Genomic DNA, 23,336 nt, shown 5'->3' on the forward strand with positions numbered 1-23,336 from the left:
CAAAATCACTGACGCCCTCTCCTGATTGATCCTGGCTACCAGCCTGGGGATGAGAGGAAACTGCGGGAACACATAAGCTAGTTTGAAGGTCCAAGGTGCTACTAGTGCATCCACTAGAGCCGCCTTGGGATCCCTGGATCTGTACCCGTAGTAAGGAACTCTGAAGTTCTGACGAGAGGCCATCAGATCCATGTCTGGAATGCCCCACGGTTGAGTGACTTGGGCAAAGATTTCCGGATGGAGTTCCCACTCCCCCGGATGCAATGTCTGACGACTCAGAAAATCCGCTTCCCAATTTTCCACTCCTGGGATGTGGATAGCAGACAGGTGGCAGGAGTGAGACTCCGCCCATAGAATGATTTTGGTCACTTCTTCCATCGCTAGGGAACTCCTTGTTCCCCCCTGATGGTTGATGTATGAACTTGGCCCTCGCTAGCTGAGGCCAAGCTTTGAGAGCATTGAATATCGCTCTCAGTTCCAGAATATTTATCGGTAGAAGAGATTCTACCCGAGACCAAAGACCCTGAGCTTTCAGGGATCCCCAGACCGCGCCCCAGCCCATCAGACTGGCGTCGGTCGTGACAATGACCCACTCTGGTCTGCGGAAGATCATCCCTTGTGACAGGTTGTCCAGGGACAGCCACCAACGGAATGAGTCTCTGGTCCTCTGATTTACTTGTATCTTCGGAGACAAGTCTGAATAGTCCCCATTCCACTAACTGAGCATGAACAGTTGTAATGGTCTTAGATGAATGCGCACAAAAGGAACTATGTCCATTGCCGCTACCATCAAACCTATCACTTCCATGCACTGCGCTATGGAAGGAAGAGGAACGGAATGAAGTATCCGACAAGAGTCTAGAAGTTTTGTTTTTCTGGCTTCTGTCAGAAAAATCCTCATTTCTAAGGAGTCTATAATAGTTCCCAAGAAGGGAACCCTCGTTGACGGAGATAGAGAACTCTTTTCCACGTTCACTTTCCATCCGTAAGATCTGAGAAAGGCCAGGACAACGTCCGTGTGAGCCTTTACTTGAGGAAGGGACGACGCTCGAATCAGAATGTCGTCCCAGTAAGGTACTACAGCAATGCCCCTTGGTCTTAGCACCGCCAGAAGGGACCCTAGTACCTATGAGAAAATCCTAGGAGCAGTGGCTAATCCGAAAGAAAACGCCACGAACTGGAAATGCTTGTCCAGGAATTCAAACCTTAGGAACCGATGATGTTCCTTGTGGATAGGAATATGTAGATACGCATCCTTGAAATCCACCTTGGTCATGAATTGACCTTCCTGGATGGAAGGAAGAAGTGTTCGAATGGTTTCCATCTTGAACGATGGAACCTTGAGAAACTTGTTCAAGATCTTGAGATCTAAGATTGGTCTGAACGTTCCCTCTTTTTTTGGGAACTATGAACAGAATGGAGTAGAACCCCATCCCTTGTTCTCCTAATGGAACAGGATGAATCACTCCCATTTTTAGCAGGTCTTCTACCCAATGTAAGAATGCCTGTCTTCTTAAGTGGTCTGAAGACAACTGAGACCTGTGGAACCTCCCCCTTGGAGGAAGCCCCTTGAACTCCAGAGAATAACCTTGGGAGACTATTTCTAGCGCCCAAGGATCCAGAACATCTCTTGCCCCAGCCTGAGCGAAGAGAGAGAGTCTGCCCCCCACCAGATCCGGTCCCGGATCGGGGGCCCGCATTTCATGCTGTCTTGGTAGCAGTGGCAGGTTTCCTGGCCTGCTTTCCTTTGTTCCAGCCTTGCATAGGTCTCCAGGCTGGATTGGCTTGAGAAGTATTACCTTCCTGCTTAGAGGACGTAGCCCTTGGGGCTGATCCGTTTCTGCGAAAGGGACGAAACTTAGGTTTATTTTTGGTCTTGAAAAGACCTATCCTGAGGAAGGGCGTGGCCCTTGCCCCCAGTGATATCAGAGATAATCTCTTTCAAGTCAGGGCCAAAGAGTGTTTTCCCCTTGAAAGGAATGTCAAGCAATTTGTTCTTGGAAGACGCATCCGCTGCCCAAGATTTTAACCAAAGCGCTCTGCGCCACAATAGCAAACCCAGAATTTTTTCGCCGCTAACCTAGCCAATTGCAAGGTGGCGTCTAGGGTGAAAGAATTAGCCAATTTAAGAGCACGAATTCTGTCCATAATCTCCTCATAAGAAGAAGAATTACTAATAATCGCCTTTCCTAGCTCATCAAACTAGAAACACGCGGCTGCAGTGACAGGGACAATGCATGCAATTGGTTGTAGAAGGGAACCTTGCTGAACAAACATCTTTAGCAGACCTTCTAATTCTTTATCCATAGGATCTTGGAAAGCACAACTATCTTCTATGGGTATAGTGGCGCGCTTGTGTAGAGTAGAAACCGCCCCCTCGACCTTGGGGACTGTCTGCCATCAGTCCTTTCTGGGGTCGACTATAGGAAAACAATTTTATAAATATGGGGGGAGGTACTAAAGGTATACCGGGCCTGTCCCATTCTTTACTAACAATGTACGCCACCCGCTTGGATATAGGAAAAGCTTCGGGGGGCCCCGGGGCCTCTAAGAACTTTTCCATTTTACATAGTGGTTCTGGAATGACCAGATAATCACAATCATCCAAATTGGATAACACCTCCTTAAGCAGAGCGCGGAGATGTTCCAACTTAAATTTAAAAGTAATCACATCAGGTTCAGCTTGTTGAGAAATGTTTCCTGAATCTGAAATTTCTCCCTCAGACAAAACCTCCCTGGCCCCCTCAGACTGGTGTAGGGGCCCTTCAGAAACCATATCATTAGCGTTCTCATGCTCTACAGAATTTTCTAAAACAGAGCAGTCGCGCTTTCACTGATAAGTGGGCATATTGGCTAAAATGTTTTTGATAGAATTATCCATTACAGCCGTTAAATGTTGCATAGTAAGGAGTATTGGCGCACTAGATGTACTAGGGGCCTCCTGTATGGGCAAGACTGGTGTAGACGAAGGAGGGGATGATGCAGTACCATGCTTACTCCCCTCACTTGAGGAATCATCTTGGGCATCATTTTTACTAAATTTTTTTATGACATAAAATAAATATAGTTAAATGAGAAGGAACCTTGGTTTCCCCACAGTCAGAACACAATCTATCTGGTAGTTCAGACATGTTAAACAGGCATAAACTTGATAACAAAGCACAAAAAACGTTTTAAAATAAAACCGTTACTGTCACTTTAAATTTTAAACTAAACACACTTTATTACTGCAATTGCGAAAAAGTATGAAGGAATTGTTCAAAATTCACCAAAATTTCACCACAGTGTCTTAAAGCCTTAAAAGTATTGCACACCAAATTTGGAAGCTTTAACCCTTAAAATAACGGAACCGGAGCCGTTTTTATATTTAACCCCTTTACAGTCCCTGGAATCTGCTTTGCTGAGACCCAACCAAGCCCAAAGGGGAATACGATACCAAATGATGCCTTCAGAAAGACTTTTCTATGTATCAGAGCTCCTCACACATGCAGCTGCATGCCATGCTGTCCTCAAAAACAAGTGCGCCATACCGGCGCGAAAATGAGGCTCTGACTATGATTAGGGAAAGCCCCTAAAGAATAAGGTGTCAAAAACAGTGCCTGCCGATATAAACAAATCAAAATACCCAGAATAAATGATTCCTCAAGGCTAAATATGTGTTAATAATTAATCGATTTAGCCCAGAAAAAGTCTACAGTCTTAATAAGCCCTTGTGAAGCCCTTATTTACTATCTTAATAAACATGGCTTACCGGATCCCATAGGGAAAATGACAGCTTCCAGCATTACATCGTCTTGTTAGAATGTGTCATACCTCAAGCAGTAAGAGACTGCACACTGTTCCCCCAACTGAAGTTAATTGCTCTCAACAGTCCTGTGTGGAACAGCCATGGATTTTAGTTACGGTGCTAAAATCATTTTCCTCATACAAACAGAAATCTTCATCTCTTTTCTGTTTCTGAGTAAATAGTACATACCAGCACTATTTTAAAATAACAAACTCTTGATTGAATAATAAAAACTACAGTTAAACACTAAAAAACTCTAAGCCATCTCCGTGGAGATGTTGCCTGTACAACGGCAAAGAGAATGACTGGGGTAGGCGGAGCCTAGGAGGGATCATGTGACCAGCTTTGCTGGGCTCTTTGCCATTTCCTGTTGGGGAGGAGAATATCCCACAAGTAAGGATGACGCCGTGGACCGGACACACCTATGTTGGAGAAAAGATATTTTGTTGCTTTGAATAGAGCACAGGGAAAACCTGAATAAGTAACGAAGAAAGATCAGGCACAGCAATACTATACAGTAGATGGGAATAAAACTTTTATAGCATATATGCTGTTTTTTAATTATTACCAGCGGAGTAGCAGGGCGTATAGCTATGCCCAGGTTTATGGGTCTCTGCCATCAAGGCAAAAATAATATATTCTATGGACCAATTTTACTAGTAATCCTAAGGTGACCCTAGCACACTAAGTTTTTCTAAAAGAGGATACTGTAAAATTGGCTGAGGATTAAAGTAGAATGAAATTGTAGCATATACCAACACATTTAAGTTTAAATGACAAAGCAAAACAGGTATGTTGTTAGAAATATGAAAGAACGTGGACACAGTGGGATATTTGGGACAAAATTAGTCTATAAGACAGTATACTGAAATCAAAAACGTTCTTCTGATAGTTCAGTCTTTTTATTGGGGCAGCTTATAGTGAGCAGGGAGGGAAAGTCATGCAGCCAAGACGCTGAAGAAGTTTAATAACTTGTGCAGCTTGGCAAAAAAGCAAAATAAATCACACTTTTTGGTCCACCCAATTTCCTTGTCCAAGTGTGGGGATTTAAATGGATAGGAAAGTGTGCTTTTACTTTTATGCTGCCGTGACTTTCAGGGTAAAAAAACTTCCCTTTGGGTTTTGCGATTTCTTTCTGTTAGATGACTTCTTTATCTAGTGCACAGACAAAATTCAGCAGTTATATAGTGTGCACCTCAACAGAAAGAGAGTACCTTATACCATGCAGTTTGGTGCAATGGAATTGGCGGATCCTATACGTTCAGCGACCAGGCAGGCAGATCAAGCCAGCACTGAGATATCTTCCTTCCTTCTTCGGTGGTTCAAGTGCCGAGTTACTTCCCAGCCCAAGATGACTGAGCGACACCTGTAGATGGAGGCTGCCAATAATCCACCAGCAGCATCGGTGTGTGGAAACACAAGGCAGCAGTCGCTTCCACACCACGCCAATGAGCAGCGCGGCGCCGACCCAGCTACGTCACCGGTCAGCGCCCTGATGGTCCAGGTGCACCTCTCCAGACACAGGACGGAAAGAAGCGGCAAATCCTCGTCCCGTCCAGGCCCAGGAAGGAACCCGGTAAGATTAGGCAATGGTTGGAACAGCACTTTGTTGGTGTGTTGAGCCGCTGGTAGACCAGATGTTTTCTTGAGGAATGTAGGTTCTTTAGGTTGGCTCCAGGAATCCCAAGTCCTTAGGCAATCAGCTGCAGGGCAATATCCCGTTCACCTCCTCACGCAACACCGGTGGGAGGGGTGAGGGAGAGCAGCCGGTACTTGCTGTTTAATATCCGCAGAGGACTGGGGTTAAGATGGTAACGGCCAAGCAATAAGAGATGCGGTGCCCTGTGGTAGCACCGCTATGGATCCGGGATCCAGTTGCCCTTGGATAGGTAGCCTCCCTGGACAAGGGTTTGAGCGCGAAAATTACCGCCAGTGGCTAGAGTGGAGAGCTAGAGAGAGCGTGCTCGCGGTGTGTCCTGCACTCAGTCTCCTCCCCCGGAACCATCTCCTAACGTCTTTTTTTTTTTGACAAAAACGTTTTTTAAACAGTCACAACAACTGCCACAGCTCTACTGTGGCTTTTTACCTCCCTCAATACGACTTTTGAAGCCTTTAGAGCCCTTCAGAGAAGTCCTGGAACATGCAGGAAGAAGCTGGATGTCTGTGTCTGTAATTTTTGCTGCGCAAAAAAGCGCTAAAATAGGCCCCTCCCACTCATATTACAACAGTGGAAAGCCTCAAGGAACTGTTTCTAGGCAAAATTCAAGCCAGCCATGTGGAAAAAACTAGGCCTCAATAAGTTTTATCACCAAACATATATAAAAAAAACGATTAAACATGCCAGCAAACGTTTTAAAATACATTTTTATAAGAGTATGTATCTCTATTAATAAGCCTGATACCAGTCGCTATCACTGCATTTAAGGCTTTACTTACATTACTTCGGTATCAGCAGCATTTTCTAGCAAATTCCATCCCTAGAAAAATATTTTAACTGCACATACCTTATTGCAGGAAAACCTGCACGCTATTCCCCCTCTGAAGTTACCTCACTCCTCAGAATATGTGAGAACAGCAAAGGATCTTAGTTACTTCTGCTAAGATCATAGAAAACGCAGGCAGATTCTTCTTCTAAATACTGCCTGAGATAAACAGTACACTCCGGTACCATTTAAAAATAACAAACTTTTGATTGAAGAAATAAACTAAGTATAAAACACGACAGTCCTCTTACGACCTCCATCTTAGTTGAGAGTTGCAAGAGAATGACTGGATATGGCAGTGAGGGGAGGAGCTATATAGCAGCTTTGCTGTGGGTGATCCTCTTGCAACTTCCTGTTGGGAAGGAGAATATCCCATAAGTAATGGATGATCCGTGGACTGGATACACTTAACAAGAGAAATAAAAATAAATGAAGAAATTAACAGCAGCCAATCAGCATCAGCAGTGCTGAGGTCATGAACTCTTACTGTGATCTCATGAGATTTGACTTAACTCTCATGAGATTTCATAGTAAGCTTCCTTTACCTGATTGGTGAAATAATATTAGAGTTCACGAGGCTCATCCTTTCAGCTGTCCCAGGACAGACATACTAAAATGCTGCTTAGAAATCCTTTACAATGGGAGGTGGCTACTGAGGAACTTTTGAGGTAAAATATCTTTCTTTTTTACAAAGAGATGTTCAAGAGATATTTTCTAGTCAGCTTTTTACAGCTATACTGCATCACTTTCAAGTGTTTAAACATTTGGGTATTATGGCCCTTTAAGTTAACTTGCTGTTTGACAAAGGCTTGCTTCTGTGCTGTGAACTTTATGTTGAAAAAACATACCTCGCGTATACAGGTGATTCTTCGAGGATGGGGAGCTTCCTGTTGCAGCTGATATACTGAAGGAAAAAAAAAATCTCAGCTATATGTAGTTTTCTGTTAGAACCATGGCCTGCTAACAGGTCAAGAGAAACCGCGCTTTGCTACCGAGTGTGGCATACACTGATTATCTCTGCTACATTCAGTGGCAAAGCAATCTCTCTTGACCGTCTGTTGACCTGTTTAAGCACTTATCTTAACTTACAGTACATGGTAAATTAAAGGGACGGACTACTAGAAAACTTTTATTGTTTAAAAGAATAGATATTCCATTTATTACCCAGTTTTTCATAAGCAACGCGGTTATATTAATATATTTTTTACCTCCGACATTACCTAGTATCTAAGCCTCTGCAGACTGTCCACTTATCTCAGTGCTATTTACAGACTTGCATTTTAGGCAATTAGTGTTGCCTCATGAAAAACCTCCATGGGAGTGATCACGTTATCTACAAGGCACTAACTAGCAGTGCCTTGCTGTGAAAAGCTATAAAAATGCACTGAGATAAGAGGCGGTCTGTAGTGGCTAAGAGACAGGCAGAAATTTAGAGGTTTATTTTAAAGGTTATAAAGTATATTAATTTAACAATGTTGCTTGTGCAAAGCTGGGGAATGGGTAGTAAAGGTGTTATCTTTTTAAAAAGTAGACTGTCCCTTTAAATATTGTTGGTTTGATAAAATAAACAAGCACTTGAAAGTTACCGTTTTAAGAATGAAAAATGTAGTTTGGGAAGTCCCAGAAACATTGTCTAATTAAATGTTCAACTAGACAGCAAGAAGGAAAGGAGAATGTATGGACAAATTAACTGCATTATAACAGTGGTGAGAATTCAATAAACCCTTTCTGAACAAAAACAATCCTGTAATGCTCTCCGTGAGGCACCGACACCCCATAGTGTCACACTGCAATTTAGAGGCTCTGCATGATTGCATGAGTGAAAGAAGGTGTTCCTTTAATTATAAGAGGCACAGAATGATAGTAAGACAATAATGTAAACTTACAATAGGATTTCCACACAGGAGGCCGGTATTCATCATTATCTGGAAAAAACAAAAAAACAAAGAATTAAGTATTTTCTGTATTAATATATTAAAATGTGATCAATATTTATCTATAACTTGAAAAGTAAAATTACCTAGATTGTTGAGAATGGTCCTTAAAATTGCACTAAAGTAATTAATATAATCCACAATACTCACTGATCGCAAAGTTTACTGGAAGGTGGTACAAAGCAATGACTAAAATGTGAATGGTCTTTGTGAGTGTGTGTGAGAGAGAGTGTGAGTGAGTGTGTGTGTGTGTGTGTGTGTGAGAGTGAGTGAGTGAGCATAGACAAGATCTAAACCATGTCTGTAATTATTCCAATTATAGAAAGCACTGCATATCTAAGTGTACATGTAGCCCTTTTGGTACTAATGTCTCCAGTCATAGAGGCCAATTTAACAAATGTCTGTCGGACCTGATCCGACAGTGCGGATCAGGTCCGACAGACATCGCTGAATGCGGAGAGCAATACGCTCTCCACATTCAGAATTGCACCAGCAGCTCACAAAAGCTGCTGGAGCAACGCCGCCCCCTGCAGACTCGCGACCAATTGGCCACCAGCAGGGGGTGTCAATCAAACGTACTCGATCGGGTAGAATTGTGGCGATTCTTGTCCGCCTCATCAGAGCAGGCGGACAGGGTTATGGAGCAGTGGTCTTTGAAGACTCGCCAGAAACACGGGTCGTCAAGCTCCGTTCGGAGCTTGATAGATAGGCCCCTAAAAATCCTCTGACTTTCCCTCTGTAGCAACCGTGTGCTGGACTAGTAGTCGACTAGAGTGAATTTTTTAGTGCTAGAATTTTTTGGTGCTGGGACTGTGATACGGCGGATGCTTATAATACAGTCATCTTTGTGTTTTATCAAGGTAGATCCCGATGTGTACTGTTTTTGAAGTATCTGATCCGTCTCTGTCCTGCACAGTTATTAATAGTGTATAAGTTATGGAGGTTTAGCGCTTGATCTGCTGCGCATCCGTGGTTCTGTCCTCCTGCACAAGTGTTGGGTTTGTTTTAGCGGGGTCTCTGACTATATTGATACATAATGAACTTTATTGTATTTGATGACTCTCATCAATATAGTGGGTTTGTGTGCATGAGTATTGACAATTACGTTCTTAGAGTATTTGAGTTTAAATTGGCAGCAACAGCTTTAAGTCATAGTGCAAGCTTAGGGGACTCTGACGTAATCGGGACGCAGGTTTGTGGATCACTATTTAGTATATAGACTAAAGGTCTACCTTTTTGTCCACGCACTTACTATACACAGCATGTGACATAATAATGACAGTAGCTTCTTTGTTATGATACACTTGGACAGTACATGCGCCTCACTAGTTGGATCTTTCTGATGTTTTAATTACTGACAGTTTTGCCGTGCCTTTTTTACTTTTGATTTTTGGTGTTTTGATTCTCCAGGGCTGTCGTACGGACTCTCGCGCATGCGCAGTTGCGCAGAAAGGACGTTACCCAGTCTGGAGTACACATTGGTGCAGGTAACACATAAATGTTTGTCTGTTTGAATATTTATGTAATAAATTGAAAAAATAGTACGGAGGGTCTCCAAATATGCCCAAAAAATCCTTTATTACAAAATAATGTCAATAATAGGGTCAAAAGAGCACAACGTTTCGGGGCACATGTCCCTTAATCATGTGATAAAATAATGCACAAATCCACCTGTTTAAATAGGCCCCTGTGATTAACACTTACATTCTATGTGAACACCTTACACTAAATCTAACAGCGCCATCTAGTGAATTTATTAAATCGAATCTAATACAAAACAGCTATGAAACCTGCAGAAAATATTGATACATTGTGATTCAATACATAAATCACCTAAAATACAAATAAACTCCAACAAAAGCAATAGTCACTAGTGTGATACAGAATAACCACAACATTAGTTACATATTATACAATTTTTACAAATACATCAGATCAAATGCCAACTATCAACTAATCAAACAGATGATCCTAAAGAACTTTTTCTCTTGTTACTTTCGTATAAGTAGAAATCAGATAACCTAAGCAAAGGAGAAAAGAGAACAAGGTCAACATATATATATATGTTGCAACAAAATCTCTCCTAGAATTATCTTAATAAAATACCAACCAATTTATTTCTCTATTCATTCCCTTCGGTTCCAGAGTATTGAGATGGAATATCCAAAAGGTATCCCGTTGTTTTAGCAATAGGTCCCTATTGCCACCTCTCCTAGGGGTTTTGACCTGTTTTATAATCTGGAACCTGAGTTGGCTGATTTGATGGCCAGCTGACAAAAAATGATGGGCCACAGGGGCTGTTACAACCTTGCACCTAATTTTACTTTTATGCTCAGTGATGCGGTCACAGATCCTCCTAGAGGATTCTCCAACATAAACACGCCCACACGGACATTTAATCATATAAATCACGTAATTAGTGTTACATGTAAAGTGATCCTTATATTGATATTTATGTCCAGTGTGGGGATGTAGAAAATATGGGCTTTTAATAATAGAACTACAGTTGCTACATCCCAAACAGGGAAAACAACCCACATTTTTCTAAGTTATGTAATGTTGAGATAAATTTTTGCCAGAACCAATGTCAGCTCTTATTAAAACATCTCTCAATATCCCCAAGCCGGACAGAGACCCACTACTGACATCCTCATATAGACCAATTTCACTACTCAATTCGGACTACAAACTGTTTACAAAAAATTTAGCCAACAGATTGACAGAGATATTACCGTACCTGCTACATGAAGACCAGACGGGGTTTGTTAAGGGTAGATCCTCAGTTAAGAACATGAGAAAATTGCAACTAGTGCTGTCACACTACTGGGGGGAAGACAATCAGGAGGAAGACCAGAGGGAAGGGGACGCTTGTATATTACTGGTAGACGCTGAGAAAGCGTTCGACAAGATACTGTGGGACCACCTATTCACAACTCTTGGGAAATTTGGGATACAGGGCGACTTCATGACAGCCACTTATGCCATTTACAATGAACCCCGAGCAGCAATCCTAGTTAATGGCGAACCATCAAAACCATTCTCGCTAATGAGGGGCACGAGACAGGGGTGCCCACACTCCCCGCTCCTCTTTGACCTAGCGCTTGAACCATTGGCAATAAAAATCAGAAAAAACACGGAAGGATTAACTATAGGCAAAGAAACTTTGCATATATCCCTTTTTGCAGACGACATGATTCTATACACAAGAGAGCCTAGGCAGAATATCCCTATTTTAATGCGCATTATAGTTGAGTTCGGCAAAATCTCAGGATATTGTATAAATAAAGACAAATCAGAGTTGTTATGGCTGCGGAATGGGACACCAACAGAGCCATTGCAAGACAATTTTAAGATTGTAACTAATTCATTTAAGTACCTAGGTATCACTCTGTCCAGAGACCCTAAACAGTGGTATGGAAATAACTACCGGCCACTATTCAAAGATTTAAGGAGTACACTGCTAAATTGGACACCACTACCACTGACACTGTCGGGAAGAGTGGGACTAATTAAAATGATTCTGTTTCCAAAACTGCTATACACATTACAAATGCTACCGGAACTCATACACAAACAAGACCTCCAGACATTAAACAGAGACATACTACATTTTTTATGGAAAGGGAAACGACACAAAATAGGATATCGCAAAATGACATGCACACCAGAGATGGGGGGATTTGGACTCCCAAATATTGAGTATTACAACTGGGCAGCCTTGGAATAAATATGTTATGGATTGGTTTTTGGACAGAAATGTCTTCACTAATCGTGGATTAGAGAGACGGAACTTATTGCTCCGTGGTCCTTGAAAATGCTCCCTCATATGACTCACACACAATTAGACGGAATAGTGGGACACAATACTATCTTCCTCCAACCTATAAGAGCGTGGTGGAAGATTTGCAGAGCCTTTGGAATAACATACAAAAATACTGTATATCTACCCTTGCGAGGAAATCCAAATATCCAGGCGGGTTTCACCACCTTGCCTTTTAGACTGTGGGAAACGTGGGTATTGACTACTATCAGACAGGTCCTGACACCGGACCAGAAATCAGTCAGAACATTTGCTGACCTACAATTAGAATTTAATCTACCTAACAAACACCACTTCGCAATCCTGCAGATAAGACACTATGTACAGAGCCTTTTGGAGGCGGGAGACCTGCCGGACATTAACTGCGAAACCTACAAGCTACTGGCCCTGACAAGGGGATGACTGACCTCAATTTCACACACATACAAAGCACTCCAAACTGTGACTAACACGGCCACTAGGGATCAACTCCAGCACACATGGAGTACGCGGACTGAACAGCCAGTTACTGACCAAATCATTGAAAATAGTGTCTTAAAGGTGAGGAAAGCATCACTATCAAATGACATCCGAGAGTCGCATACGAAACTACTACACAACGCATACATAACACCGAAGATGTTTCACAAGTGGAGTCCTGAAGCCTTGGGACTATGCCCAAAATGCTCACACCCAAACCCCAAAATACTCCATATGATATGGCAATGTCCAAAACTCACGAAATTCTGGAACATGGCACAAAGATGGGCAATGAGAGTTACTGGAGGGAGCATAGAGCAAACCATACACACAGTGATATTCCTCCACGCACAGCCAGATATAAACAAACACATGGCGTTTATTCATAATGTCATACTGTTCGGTAGAAAACTCATCTTCCAGAAGTGGATAGCGCCCGACCCACCAACCCTAACACATCTCAAACTAGAATTACAGCAGCAAATGATCCGCGAACAAGTAGACACACAGGGAGACATCACAATACGGACTAAACATTTCTTAAGCAAATGGGAACCCTTAATTTGCAGCCTAGACTTAACACATCAGAGACAAATTCTGTACCCACTCAAAGACTCAGAATTCGTCCTGGAAGCTCAATTACGTGGTAAATGGAATATCTTTTAATTTCCTAATTAACAAAATAACGGACCAGTGGACAGAGTGAGATGGGAGGGAGAATCGGGGCCCTGGGGAGGCGCCTTGGGGTAGGTTAGGAGAGAGTAGGAATCAGATCTGAACGGGGAGGAGGGGGAAAATTAATCTGTTGATACATGAAACCTACTATCGAATGAGAGACTCACTTATATTAGAGTTATAAAGACTTGATGTATGGAAAAGACTACAAAACGCCAGACACTCCTGGAGAACTTTTTGTCTAAGTTATTATGCTATGCAAACTCTATTATTCTCTGATAAGTAGGAATGTATGAGGTAGCTTGATAAATTAAAGATAGATGAGGAGAGGGAGAGAGTAAGAGTTGTCTGGAGTAGCTAAGTTAATAGATTATAGAATAAAATACAGTACTGTTTTTGGTAGCAATTTCTGTTATCACATTCTGCAAGATTTTGTTGTACATACCATTTGTTACTTTGTTCAGTGCTGGATATAAATAAAGAATTAAAAAAAAAAAAAAAATCTCTCAAAGTTCAATGTTGGGATTGAAACTGTTTAAAACATTCCAATGTTTGCGAATAATCTTGGATACATCCTGACTTTGTCTAAAAAACTCAGATAAAAAGATAATTCTCTTGTTTTGTTTTTTATCTTTAATTTGTTGTGGTTTCAATAGGGAATCCCTATCCATAGGTAATATGGCTTCAATAGTGTTTGTAATTAAATCATTAGGGTAACCCCTTTCCAAAATTTTTGTCCCAATTCAATGAGTCTAATAGGCACTCATCAGCTACAATGCATTTGACCCACAACATTTGACTCTTGGGCAATGATTTAATCAGTGAAGGATGGTGGGCACTGTTAAAAAAGTAACAAATTATCCTTTCTAAAAATATCAGTCATAAAACCAAATCCATCCTTAAATATTGATACATCCAAAAAGTCAATATTAACCTCACTAAAGGTTAATTTAAATTTAATGTTAAATGTAGAGTTATTCAATTCTGAAATGAAAAGCTCAAGGGGCCCAACGTCACCCAGCCATATTCCAAAAATATCATCAATATAGCGCCACCAAGTGGCGCCACATTGACAAAACAAAGGATTTTCAAAAACAAATTTCTCCTCAAATGAGTTCATAAAAATATTGGCATAATTAGGGGCGACGTTGGAGCCCATGGCTGTCCCCTGTAACTGTAAATAAAAAGTGTCCTCAAAAAGAAAATAATTATTATACAAAATGATCTCAAGTAATAGCATAATGAAAAAAAATTGTACTTCAGAGTAAACACCAGCAGAGAACAAAGCATTTTGGACAGCCCCTAAACCACTTTCATATGTGATCAATGTATACAGACTTGCAACATCCAGGCTAAACAAAATAAATTTGTCAGTCTGAAGCTGCAAGTCATTGAGTTTTAACAAAAAATCATTTGTATCCTTCACAAATGTGCTTGACTGCTCCACCAGAGGTCTCAATATCTTATTTAAAAATATGGAGATATTGGAAAAGACTGAATTAGTCCCCGCCACAATAGGGCGTCCTGGCGGAGCAGTCAAGGACTTGTGGATCTTAGGCAAGATGTAAATTACAGGAGTTATAGGATCTTTGACCTGAAAAAATGTAGCAGTTTTAACATCAATAATATCATTATTCAATGCATACTTAATGATCATTTGAATCTCCCTATTGATTTTTATAATAGGGTTTCCTACAATTGCCATGTACACATTTTTCATACTTAGCTGTTGATAGAATTCTTTTTTGTAATCTAGTTTGTTCAGAATAACGGTTGCCCCGCCCTTGTCAGCTGGTTTTAAAATAAGATTATCATTAGATTTTAAAGCTTTAAGGGCCATCTGATCAGCTGATGTAAAGTTAACCAATTTAGACTGTTCACCAAATTTCTGATGATGTACTCTAGATTGTAATTTCTCTAGATCTGACAATACTAATTGCTCAAATGTTTTAATACTGTGATGGGTGTTAGAGGGCTAGAAGGAGCTTTTATTAAACAAACCCAAATCCTTAATGCCAATTGATTTCTGTATGGATGACATAATACCAATATTAACATTGTCACACACTGTCTTACCCCTCAAATGGTCAAATGAAGGCGACGAACATTGCTTAAAGGGACAGTCAACCCAAAAATTACTTTAACTTATTTAGATTAGTTAAATAACAATCTTTACAGTAAACTGTAGCCAAATTTTCATCTAAATAAACTTTGGCAGAAAATACACTTACTGATCTCATCTGGCCTTTTTGAAATGGTCGCCTGACCACTCCTCCTCTGACGTCTCCCAAAAGCTTGCACTAACAGGATCCTTTCCTTTCTTCTCGTCCCTGCGCGCTCCTGCAATTTCAGCTCTCTAGCAGCTGTTCATACCCGGCACTCACTGCCTCTCATCCATGCTGTGCACTGTGTGTTACAGAGAATGAGAGGCAGTGAGTGCCGGCAGGAGGCGATGTGATGGTCTGTGTCCATGTTTTAAGATTGCTTTAATACTCCAATGAGATTATAGAGAAATATTTTATAAAAGCAGCTTCCGTTTGCCCCAACATTGAGATGCATGTGAATAAGTCCCGCCTTGTATGCCTAACTACTGCTTGTCTTTGCGGAGCCTCTCACCTCTCCTTTATTGCCCTGAAGTGCCCTCTCTCACCCTTTCTGTTATTCATAAACCGTAAACCTTCCTGGGCCGGATACGTTCGCTCTGTCATTCCTCCATACTTCTGGATAAGCTAATTCTGCAACACAACATTTTAACCTACTTTTTGTTGTGATCGTGGTTTCTCCCTAACTGAGCCTGAGCGCTATCTCGCTGCTCTCTGTGATCTCAATGAGCGATTTCACAACCTATGTTTCTACTCTGGATTTGGTGCACATTATTCTCACCATGTTCCCGTCACTACAGCTTTTGTCACTAAATCCAGAGTAGAAACATAGGTTGTGAAATCGCTGTGTATACAGGAAACTTATTGGATATTCAAAATGAAAAGCTTGTTACCTTTAGATTTTAACTCTGAGTTCGACATTATTAACTATTGGCAAAGATGATCATGCACTATCTTTGGGTATCAACATGTTCTATTATCTTTTAAATTGGAGATGTTTAAACATTTAATATCATTGCTTTATCTTAATGTATGTTTCGAGAGCAATATGTATAATAATGAATGTGTCCAATAAATAGTAAGATATTGCCAACATCATTATTTAATGTTCAAAGATTGCCAAATTTATTTCTCATGCAATCTATTATCATGCTATGAGATGAGATTTAAGTTAGTACATCACTCTGCCTAGGTTTAACTATATATCCTTGTATAGGTTTAACTATATATCCTTGTATATAGACACGCACACACATATATTTATTTAATTAATTATTTATATTAATTCAAGCACTGTTTATGCCCTTTAAAGTGACATAAAACCCAGATTTTTTTTAGGATTCAGGCAGAGCTTACAATTTTACTTCTATTATCAAATCTGCGTTATTCTCCAGTATCCATTGTTGAAGAAGCAGCAATGCACTACTGGCAGATAGTTAAAAACAGGATGATCCAACTGCTAGTTTCACATATGTGCAGCCACCAATAAGCAGTTAGCTCTTAGTAGTGCTTTGCTGCTCATGAGCCTACCTAGGTATTCTTTTTAACATAGGATACCAAGAGAAGTAAACTAGAAAGTTGTTTAAAATGGAAAGCTCTACCTGAATCATTAAAGTTTCATATTGATTTGCATGTCCTATTAAACAAATATTTTGAAAGTTACTTTAAAAAGGGATATGAAACCCAATGTTTTTTCAGATTTAGATACAGCCTGTGATTTTAAACAACTCTCCAAATGACTTTTATCTAATTTGTTTTGTTCTTTTGGTATCCTTTGTTGATTAGGTAGGCTCAGGAGTTGCTGACTGATGCCTGCACATATATGCCTTGTGTTATTGGCTCACCTGATGTGCTCAGCTAGCTCCTAGTAGTGCATTTCATTTTTTTTAACAAATAATGCCAAGAGAATAAAGCAAAATAGATAATACAAGTAAACTGGAAAGTTGCTTAAAAATAGGGCTGCAACAACTAATCGGCAAGATTGATCATAAAAATTGTTGTCAAAGAATCTCATTATCAATTAGGTGGTCAGCGATTAGTTGGTTAATTGCACAGCACCAGCTGCTTCAATCCGATGAACTCCTGCACATGGTATTGTGCAAACATTTTTATTTATTATTATTTTTTCTATCCGATTAATCGGATGATTATTGTCCGATTAATCGGATAGAAAAACGATTAAAAAAATAAATAAATTGAATTTTTTTTGCACAATCTTAGTTGCAGTAGATCATCAGATTAAAACAGCTGGTACTGTGCAACTGACCAACTAATCGCTGACCACCTAATTGATAATGAGATTTGTTGACAGCTATTTTTATGATCAAGCTTACCGATTAGTTGTTGCAGCCCTACTTAAAAACATAATTTGTTCTTACCTGATAAATTCCTTTTTTTCTTGATGGTGAGAGTCCATGATTCCTTTCTGTTAGGAATTCATCACCTGCCCCTCAGAAGGAGGCAAAGACACCCTACACCAGAGCTTTACGTATCCCTCCTACTTCCCTTACCCTCCCAGTATTAAAGGGACAGTCTACTCCAGAATTTTTATTGTTTAAAAAGATAATCCCTTTATTACCCATTCCCCAGTTTTACATAACCAACACGGTTATATTAATATACGTTTTACCTCTGTGATTACCTTGTATCTATGCCTCTGCAGACTGGTCTATTATTTCAGTTCTTCTGACAGACTTGAATTTTAACCAATCAGTGCTCACTCATAAATAATTCCACAGGAGTGAGCACAATGTTATCTATATGGCACACATAAACTAGCGCTGTCTAGCTGTGGAAAACTGTCAAAATGCATTGAGATAACAGGCAACCTTCAAGGGCTTAGAGATTAGCATATGAGCAATCCTAGGTTTCGCTTTCAACAAAGAATGCCAAGAGAACAATGCAAATTTGATGATAAAAGTAAAATTGGAAAGTTGTAAGCCCTATCTGAATCATAAAAGTTTAATTTTAACTAGACTGTCCCTTTAAGTAAAAGTCAAGATTTGGAAGAAGTAGTAAGAAAGATAGTAGGGTAAAAAGGTGCAAACTAGAACTTCTGCTAACTAGAAAAGAATGGGCGGGTTTGTGCACTCCCACCACCAAGAAAGAAAGGAATTTATCATCAGGTAAGAACAAATTATGTTTTCTTTCTTAAGGTGGTTAGAGTCTAGATTCCTTATTGTTGGAAACTAATAACTAAGCTGTTTAGTTAAGAAAGAAAATAAGTGTGAAATAGAAAGGAACAGCATGCACCTATTTACCAGTAACTGCAGCTTAAAGAACCTTCCTTTCAAAATCTGCCTCCGCTAAGGCAAACATATCAAAATTATAAAATGTAGTGAAAGTATGCCAAGATGACCAAGTTGCAGCCTTGCAATTTTCTTCTACTGAAGCCTCATTCTTAAAAGTCCAAGACACAGAAACAGAATGGAGTTAAATGAACTGTAATTCGGGAAGGCAGTTATTGTCGTGTCTCCAAATAAGGCCTGTGAATCAAACTCTTTAACCATGAAGCTAAGGAAACAGAAGCAGCCTTCGAACCCTTATGTTTACCTGAAAATAGAAGGAAAAAAAATTGAGGACTGAGGGAAACTCTTAGTAGCCTGCAAATAGAATTCCAATGCCCTAACCACATCTAGATTATGTAGTAATTTCTCCTTAGATGAGTTTGGATTTGAACATAAAGGGGGTGTCATAATTTTCTGATTAATGTTCTCTGGAGAAACCACCTTAGGTAGAAAAAATGGACAAAGTTTGTAAGACAGCTTTGAACTGATGAAAGACCAAATATGGTGGATCACAAGAGAGAGCTGACAATTCAGATACTCTCCTGGCTGAGGAAATGGCTAACAAAAACAAAACCTTCCAAGATAACTGAACATCCAGTGCATGCACAGGTTCAAAGGGCAGTTATTGCAAAACTCTGAAAACTAGATTAAAACTCCATTGAGGAGAAATAGGCTTGATAACAGTTCTGATTCTAACCAAAGCCTGAATAAACACATGAATATCAGGAAGACGAACAAGTTCCCTATGCAATAAATCAGAAAGAGCTTAAAGGGACACTGAACCCAATTTTTTTCTTTTATGATTCAGATAGAGCATGCAATTTTAAGCAACTTTCTAATTAACTCCTATTGTCAAATTTTCTTCATACGTCCTCAAAAAAAATACAGTTAATGACCGAGGATGTGTGGCGTACGTCCTTGGTCTGGAAAGCAGCTGGAATCGATCCTGCTCGCTTCCAGCTGTTTTCCGGTTATTGCAGTGATGCCTCGATATCGAGGCATCCTGCAATAACCCCCTCTGGCCATCTGATGCAGAGAGACAACTCTGTGGCCCTCTCTGCACCGGACATCGGTGGCCGGTATCGTTGGTGGGTGGGAGCATGTCTGGAAGGCAGGTGGGCGGCCATCGATGGGCTGAGTGGAGTGGAGGGGGGCGGGATCGGGGGTGGGACAGACGGGGCGCACACAGGCGCACGTGTGCACGGGGGGCGGCGGGCGCGTGCATGGGGGGAGCGGGAGGGAACCGATACAAACCCCCTGCGCTGTCAGAGATCCCCATACAGCTCCCCAACCTGAAAGACTCGCATCTGTTGAGATCACAGTCCAGGTTGGACGAACAAAAGAGGCCCCTTGAATTAAACGAGGGTGATCCAACCACCAAGTCAGAGAAGATCGACCATTGGTATTTAAGGATATTAATTGTGATATCTTTGTATAATCCCTGCACCATTGGTTCAGCATACAAAGCTGAAGAGGTCTCATGTGAAAACGAGCAAAAGGGATCGCGTCCGATGCAGCAGTCATGAGACCTAGAATTTCCATGCACAAAGCTACCGAAGGGAATGATTGAGACTGAAGGTTTCAACAAGCTGAAACTAATTTCAGACGTCTCCTTTCTGTTAGAGACAAAGTCATGGACACTGAATCTATTTGGAAACCCAAAAAGGTTACCCTTGTCTGAGGAATCAAGGAACTCTTTGGTAAATTGATCCTCCAATCATGTCATCATGTCAGTACCAAGATATCGTCCAAATAAGGAAATATCGCAATACCGTGTTCTCTGATTACAGAGAGAAGGGCACCGAGAATCTTTGAAAAGATCCTTGGAGCTGTTGCTAGGCCAAACGGAAGAGCAACAAACTGGTAATGCTTGTCTAGAAAAGAGAATCTCAGAAACTGATAGTGATCTGGATGGATTGGAATATGAAGATATGCATCCTGTAAGTCTATTGTAGACACATAATGCCCTTCCTGAACAAAAGGCAGAATAGTCCTTATAGTCACCATTTTGAATGTTGGAATCCTTACATAATGATTCAATATTTTTAGATCCAGAACTGGTCTGAAGGAATTCTCCTTCTTTGGTACAATGAACAGATTCGAGGAAAACCCCAGACCCCATTCCAGAACTGGAACTGGCACAATTACCCCAGCCGACTCTAGGTCTGAAACACATTTCAGAAACGCCTGAGCCTTTACTGGGTTTACTGGAATGCGTGAGAGAAAAAATCTTCTCACAGGCGGTCTTACCTTGAAACCTATTCTGTACCCTTGTGAAACAATGTTCTGAATCCAAAGACTTTGAATCGAATTGATCCAACCATCTTTGAAAAATCATAACCTGTCCCCTACCAGCTGTGCTGGAATGAGGGCCGCACCTTCATGTGGATTTGGGAGCTGGTTTTGACTTTCTAAAAGGCTTGGATTTATTCCAGACTGGAGAAGGTTTCCAAACGGAAACTGTTCCTTTAGGGGAAGGGTCAGGTTTTTGTTCCTTATTCTGACGAAAGGAACAAAAACGATTAGCAGCCCTATATTTACCTTTAGACTTTTTGTCCTGAGGCAAAAAAGCTCCCTTCCCCCCAGTAACAGATGAAATTATTGAATCCAACTGAGAACCAAATAATTTATTACCTTGGAAAGAAAGAGAAAGCAACGTTGACTTAGAAGTCATATCTGCATTCCAAGACTTAAGCCATAAAGCTCTTCTAGCTAAAATTGCTAAAGACATATACCTGACATCAATTCTAATGATATCAAAAATGGCATCACAAACAAAGTTATTAGCATGTTGAAGAAGTTTAACAATGCTATAAGCATTATGGTCTGACACTTGTTGCGCTAAAGCCTCCAACCAGAAGGTAGAAGCTGCAGCAACATCAGCCAAAGAAATAGCAGGCCTGAGAAGATTACCTGAACATAAATAAGCCTTCCTTAGAAAGGATTCAAGCTTCCTATCTAAAGGATTCTTTAAAGAAGTACTATCTGCCGTAGGAATAGTAGTACGTTTAGCAAGAGTAGAGATAGCCCCATCAACTTTGGGGATTTTCTCCCAAAACTCTAATCTATCAGATGGCAAAGGGTACAATTTCTTAAACCTTGGAGAAGGAGTAAATGAAGTACCCAGACTATTCCATTCCCTAGAAATTACTTCTGAAATAGCATCAGGAACTGGAAAAACTTCTGGAATAACTACATGAGGTTTAAAAACTGAATTTAAACGCTTATTAGTTTTAATATCAAGAGGACTAGACTCCTCCATATCTAATGCAATCAACACTTCTTTAAGTAAAGAATGAATAAACTCCATCTTAAACAAATATGAAGATTTATCAGTGTCAATATCTGAGGCAGAATCTTCTGAACCAGATAGATCCTCATCAGAAATAGATAAGTCAGAATGATGGTGGTCATTTAAAAATTCATCTGAAATATGAGAAGTTTTAAAAGACCTCTTACGTTTACTAGAAGGAGGAATAACAGACAGAGGCTTCCGAATAGAATTAGAAACAAATTCTTTTACATTAACATGAACATCCTGAACATTAGATGTTGAAGGAACAACAACAGGTAATGAATTATTACTAATGGAAATATTATCAGCGTTTGATAGTTTATCATGACAACTAACACAAACTACAGCCGGAGGTACAGTTACCAAAAGTTTACAACAAATGCACTTAGCTTTGGTAGAATCGACATCAGGCAGCGTCTTTCCAGAAGTAGATTCTGATCCAGGGTCAGGTAGTGACATCTTGCAATATGTAATAGAAAAAACAACATATAAAGCAAAATTATCAAATTCCTTAAATGACAGTTTCAGGAATGGGAAAGAATGCAAAACAAAACAAGCCTCTAGAAACCAGAAGCAACTAAAAAGTGAGACTGAAATAATGTGAAAAAAATTGGCGCCAAGTATGAAGCCCACATTTTTGGTGCCAAGTATAACGCCCACATTTTTTGGCGCCAAGAATGACGCCCATATTTTTTTGGCGCCAAAAACGTCCGCAACACACATACGTAAAAAATGACGCAATCACGTGAAAACTTCCGGCGTCAATTATGACGCCGGAAATGACGAAATTTTTGCGCCAAAAAGTCTCGCGCCAAGAATGACGCAATAAAATTAAGCATTTTCTGCACCCGCAAGCCTTACAGCCCGCAATTTAGAAAAAAAGTAAATTGAAAATTGAAAATTTTAAAGTAAGAAAAAAAATAATTCATATGCATTTTCCCAAAAAAATGAAACTGACAGTCTGAAAGAAGGAATACCGATTATCCTGAATCATGCCAAATATAAGTTTAACACATATATTTAGAACTTTACATATAAAGTGCCAAACCATAGCTGAGAGTGTCAAATAAAATAAGACTTACTTACCCAAAGACACTCATCTACATAAAGTAGATAGCCAAACCAGTACTGAAACGAGAATCAGTAGAGGTAATGGTATATAAGAGTATATCGTCGATCTGAAAAGGGAGGTAGGAGAAGAATAGATCCCCTAGAGGAAGACCATGGTATTCAAATAGGTAATACTCTCTTCACATCCCTCTGACATTCACTGCACTCTGAGAGGAAAACCGGGCTTCAGCCTGCGCATATCAACGTAGAAATCTAGCACAAACTTACTTCACCACCTCCATGGGAGGCAAAGTTTGTAAAACTGAATTGTGGGTGTGGTGAGGGGTGTATTTATTGGCATTTTGAGGTTTGGGAAACTTTGCCCCTCGTGGTAGGAATGTATATCCCATACATCACTAGCTCATGGACTCTTGCCAATTACAT

General features: G+C 40.3%; 1 protein-coding gene across 1 annotated transcript in view; it reads right to left on the minus strand.

The window, feature by feature from the left end:
* The window catches only part of CHN1 (chimerin 1), a 445,886-nt gene that overhangs the window by 314,452 nt on the left and 108,098 nt on the right, over positions 1-23,336 (minus strand). Inside the window, exons 3-4 of the mRNA XM_053698471.1 lie at positions 8,157-8,195; positions 7,119-7,174 (exon numbers count right to left, since the gene is read on the minus strand). Of these exons, the coding sequence (XP_053554446.1) occupies positions 7,119-7,174; positions 8,157-8,195 (95 nt within the window). The remainder of the gene's footprint in view (positions 1-7,118; positions 7,175-8,156; positions 8,196-23,336) is intronic.

The sequence above is a fragment of the Bombina bombina genome, chromosome 1 (genome assembly GCF_027579735.1).
Source record: "Bombina bombina isolate aBomBom1 chromosome 1, aBomBom1.pri, whole genome shotgun sequence".
Classification (NCBI taxonomy): domain Eukaryota; kingdom Metazoa; phylum Chordata; class Amphibia; order Anura; family Bombinatoridae; genus Bombina; species Bombina bombina.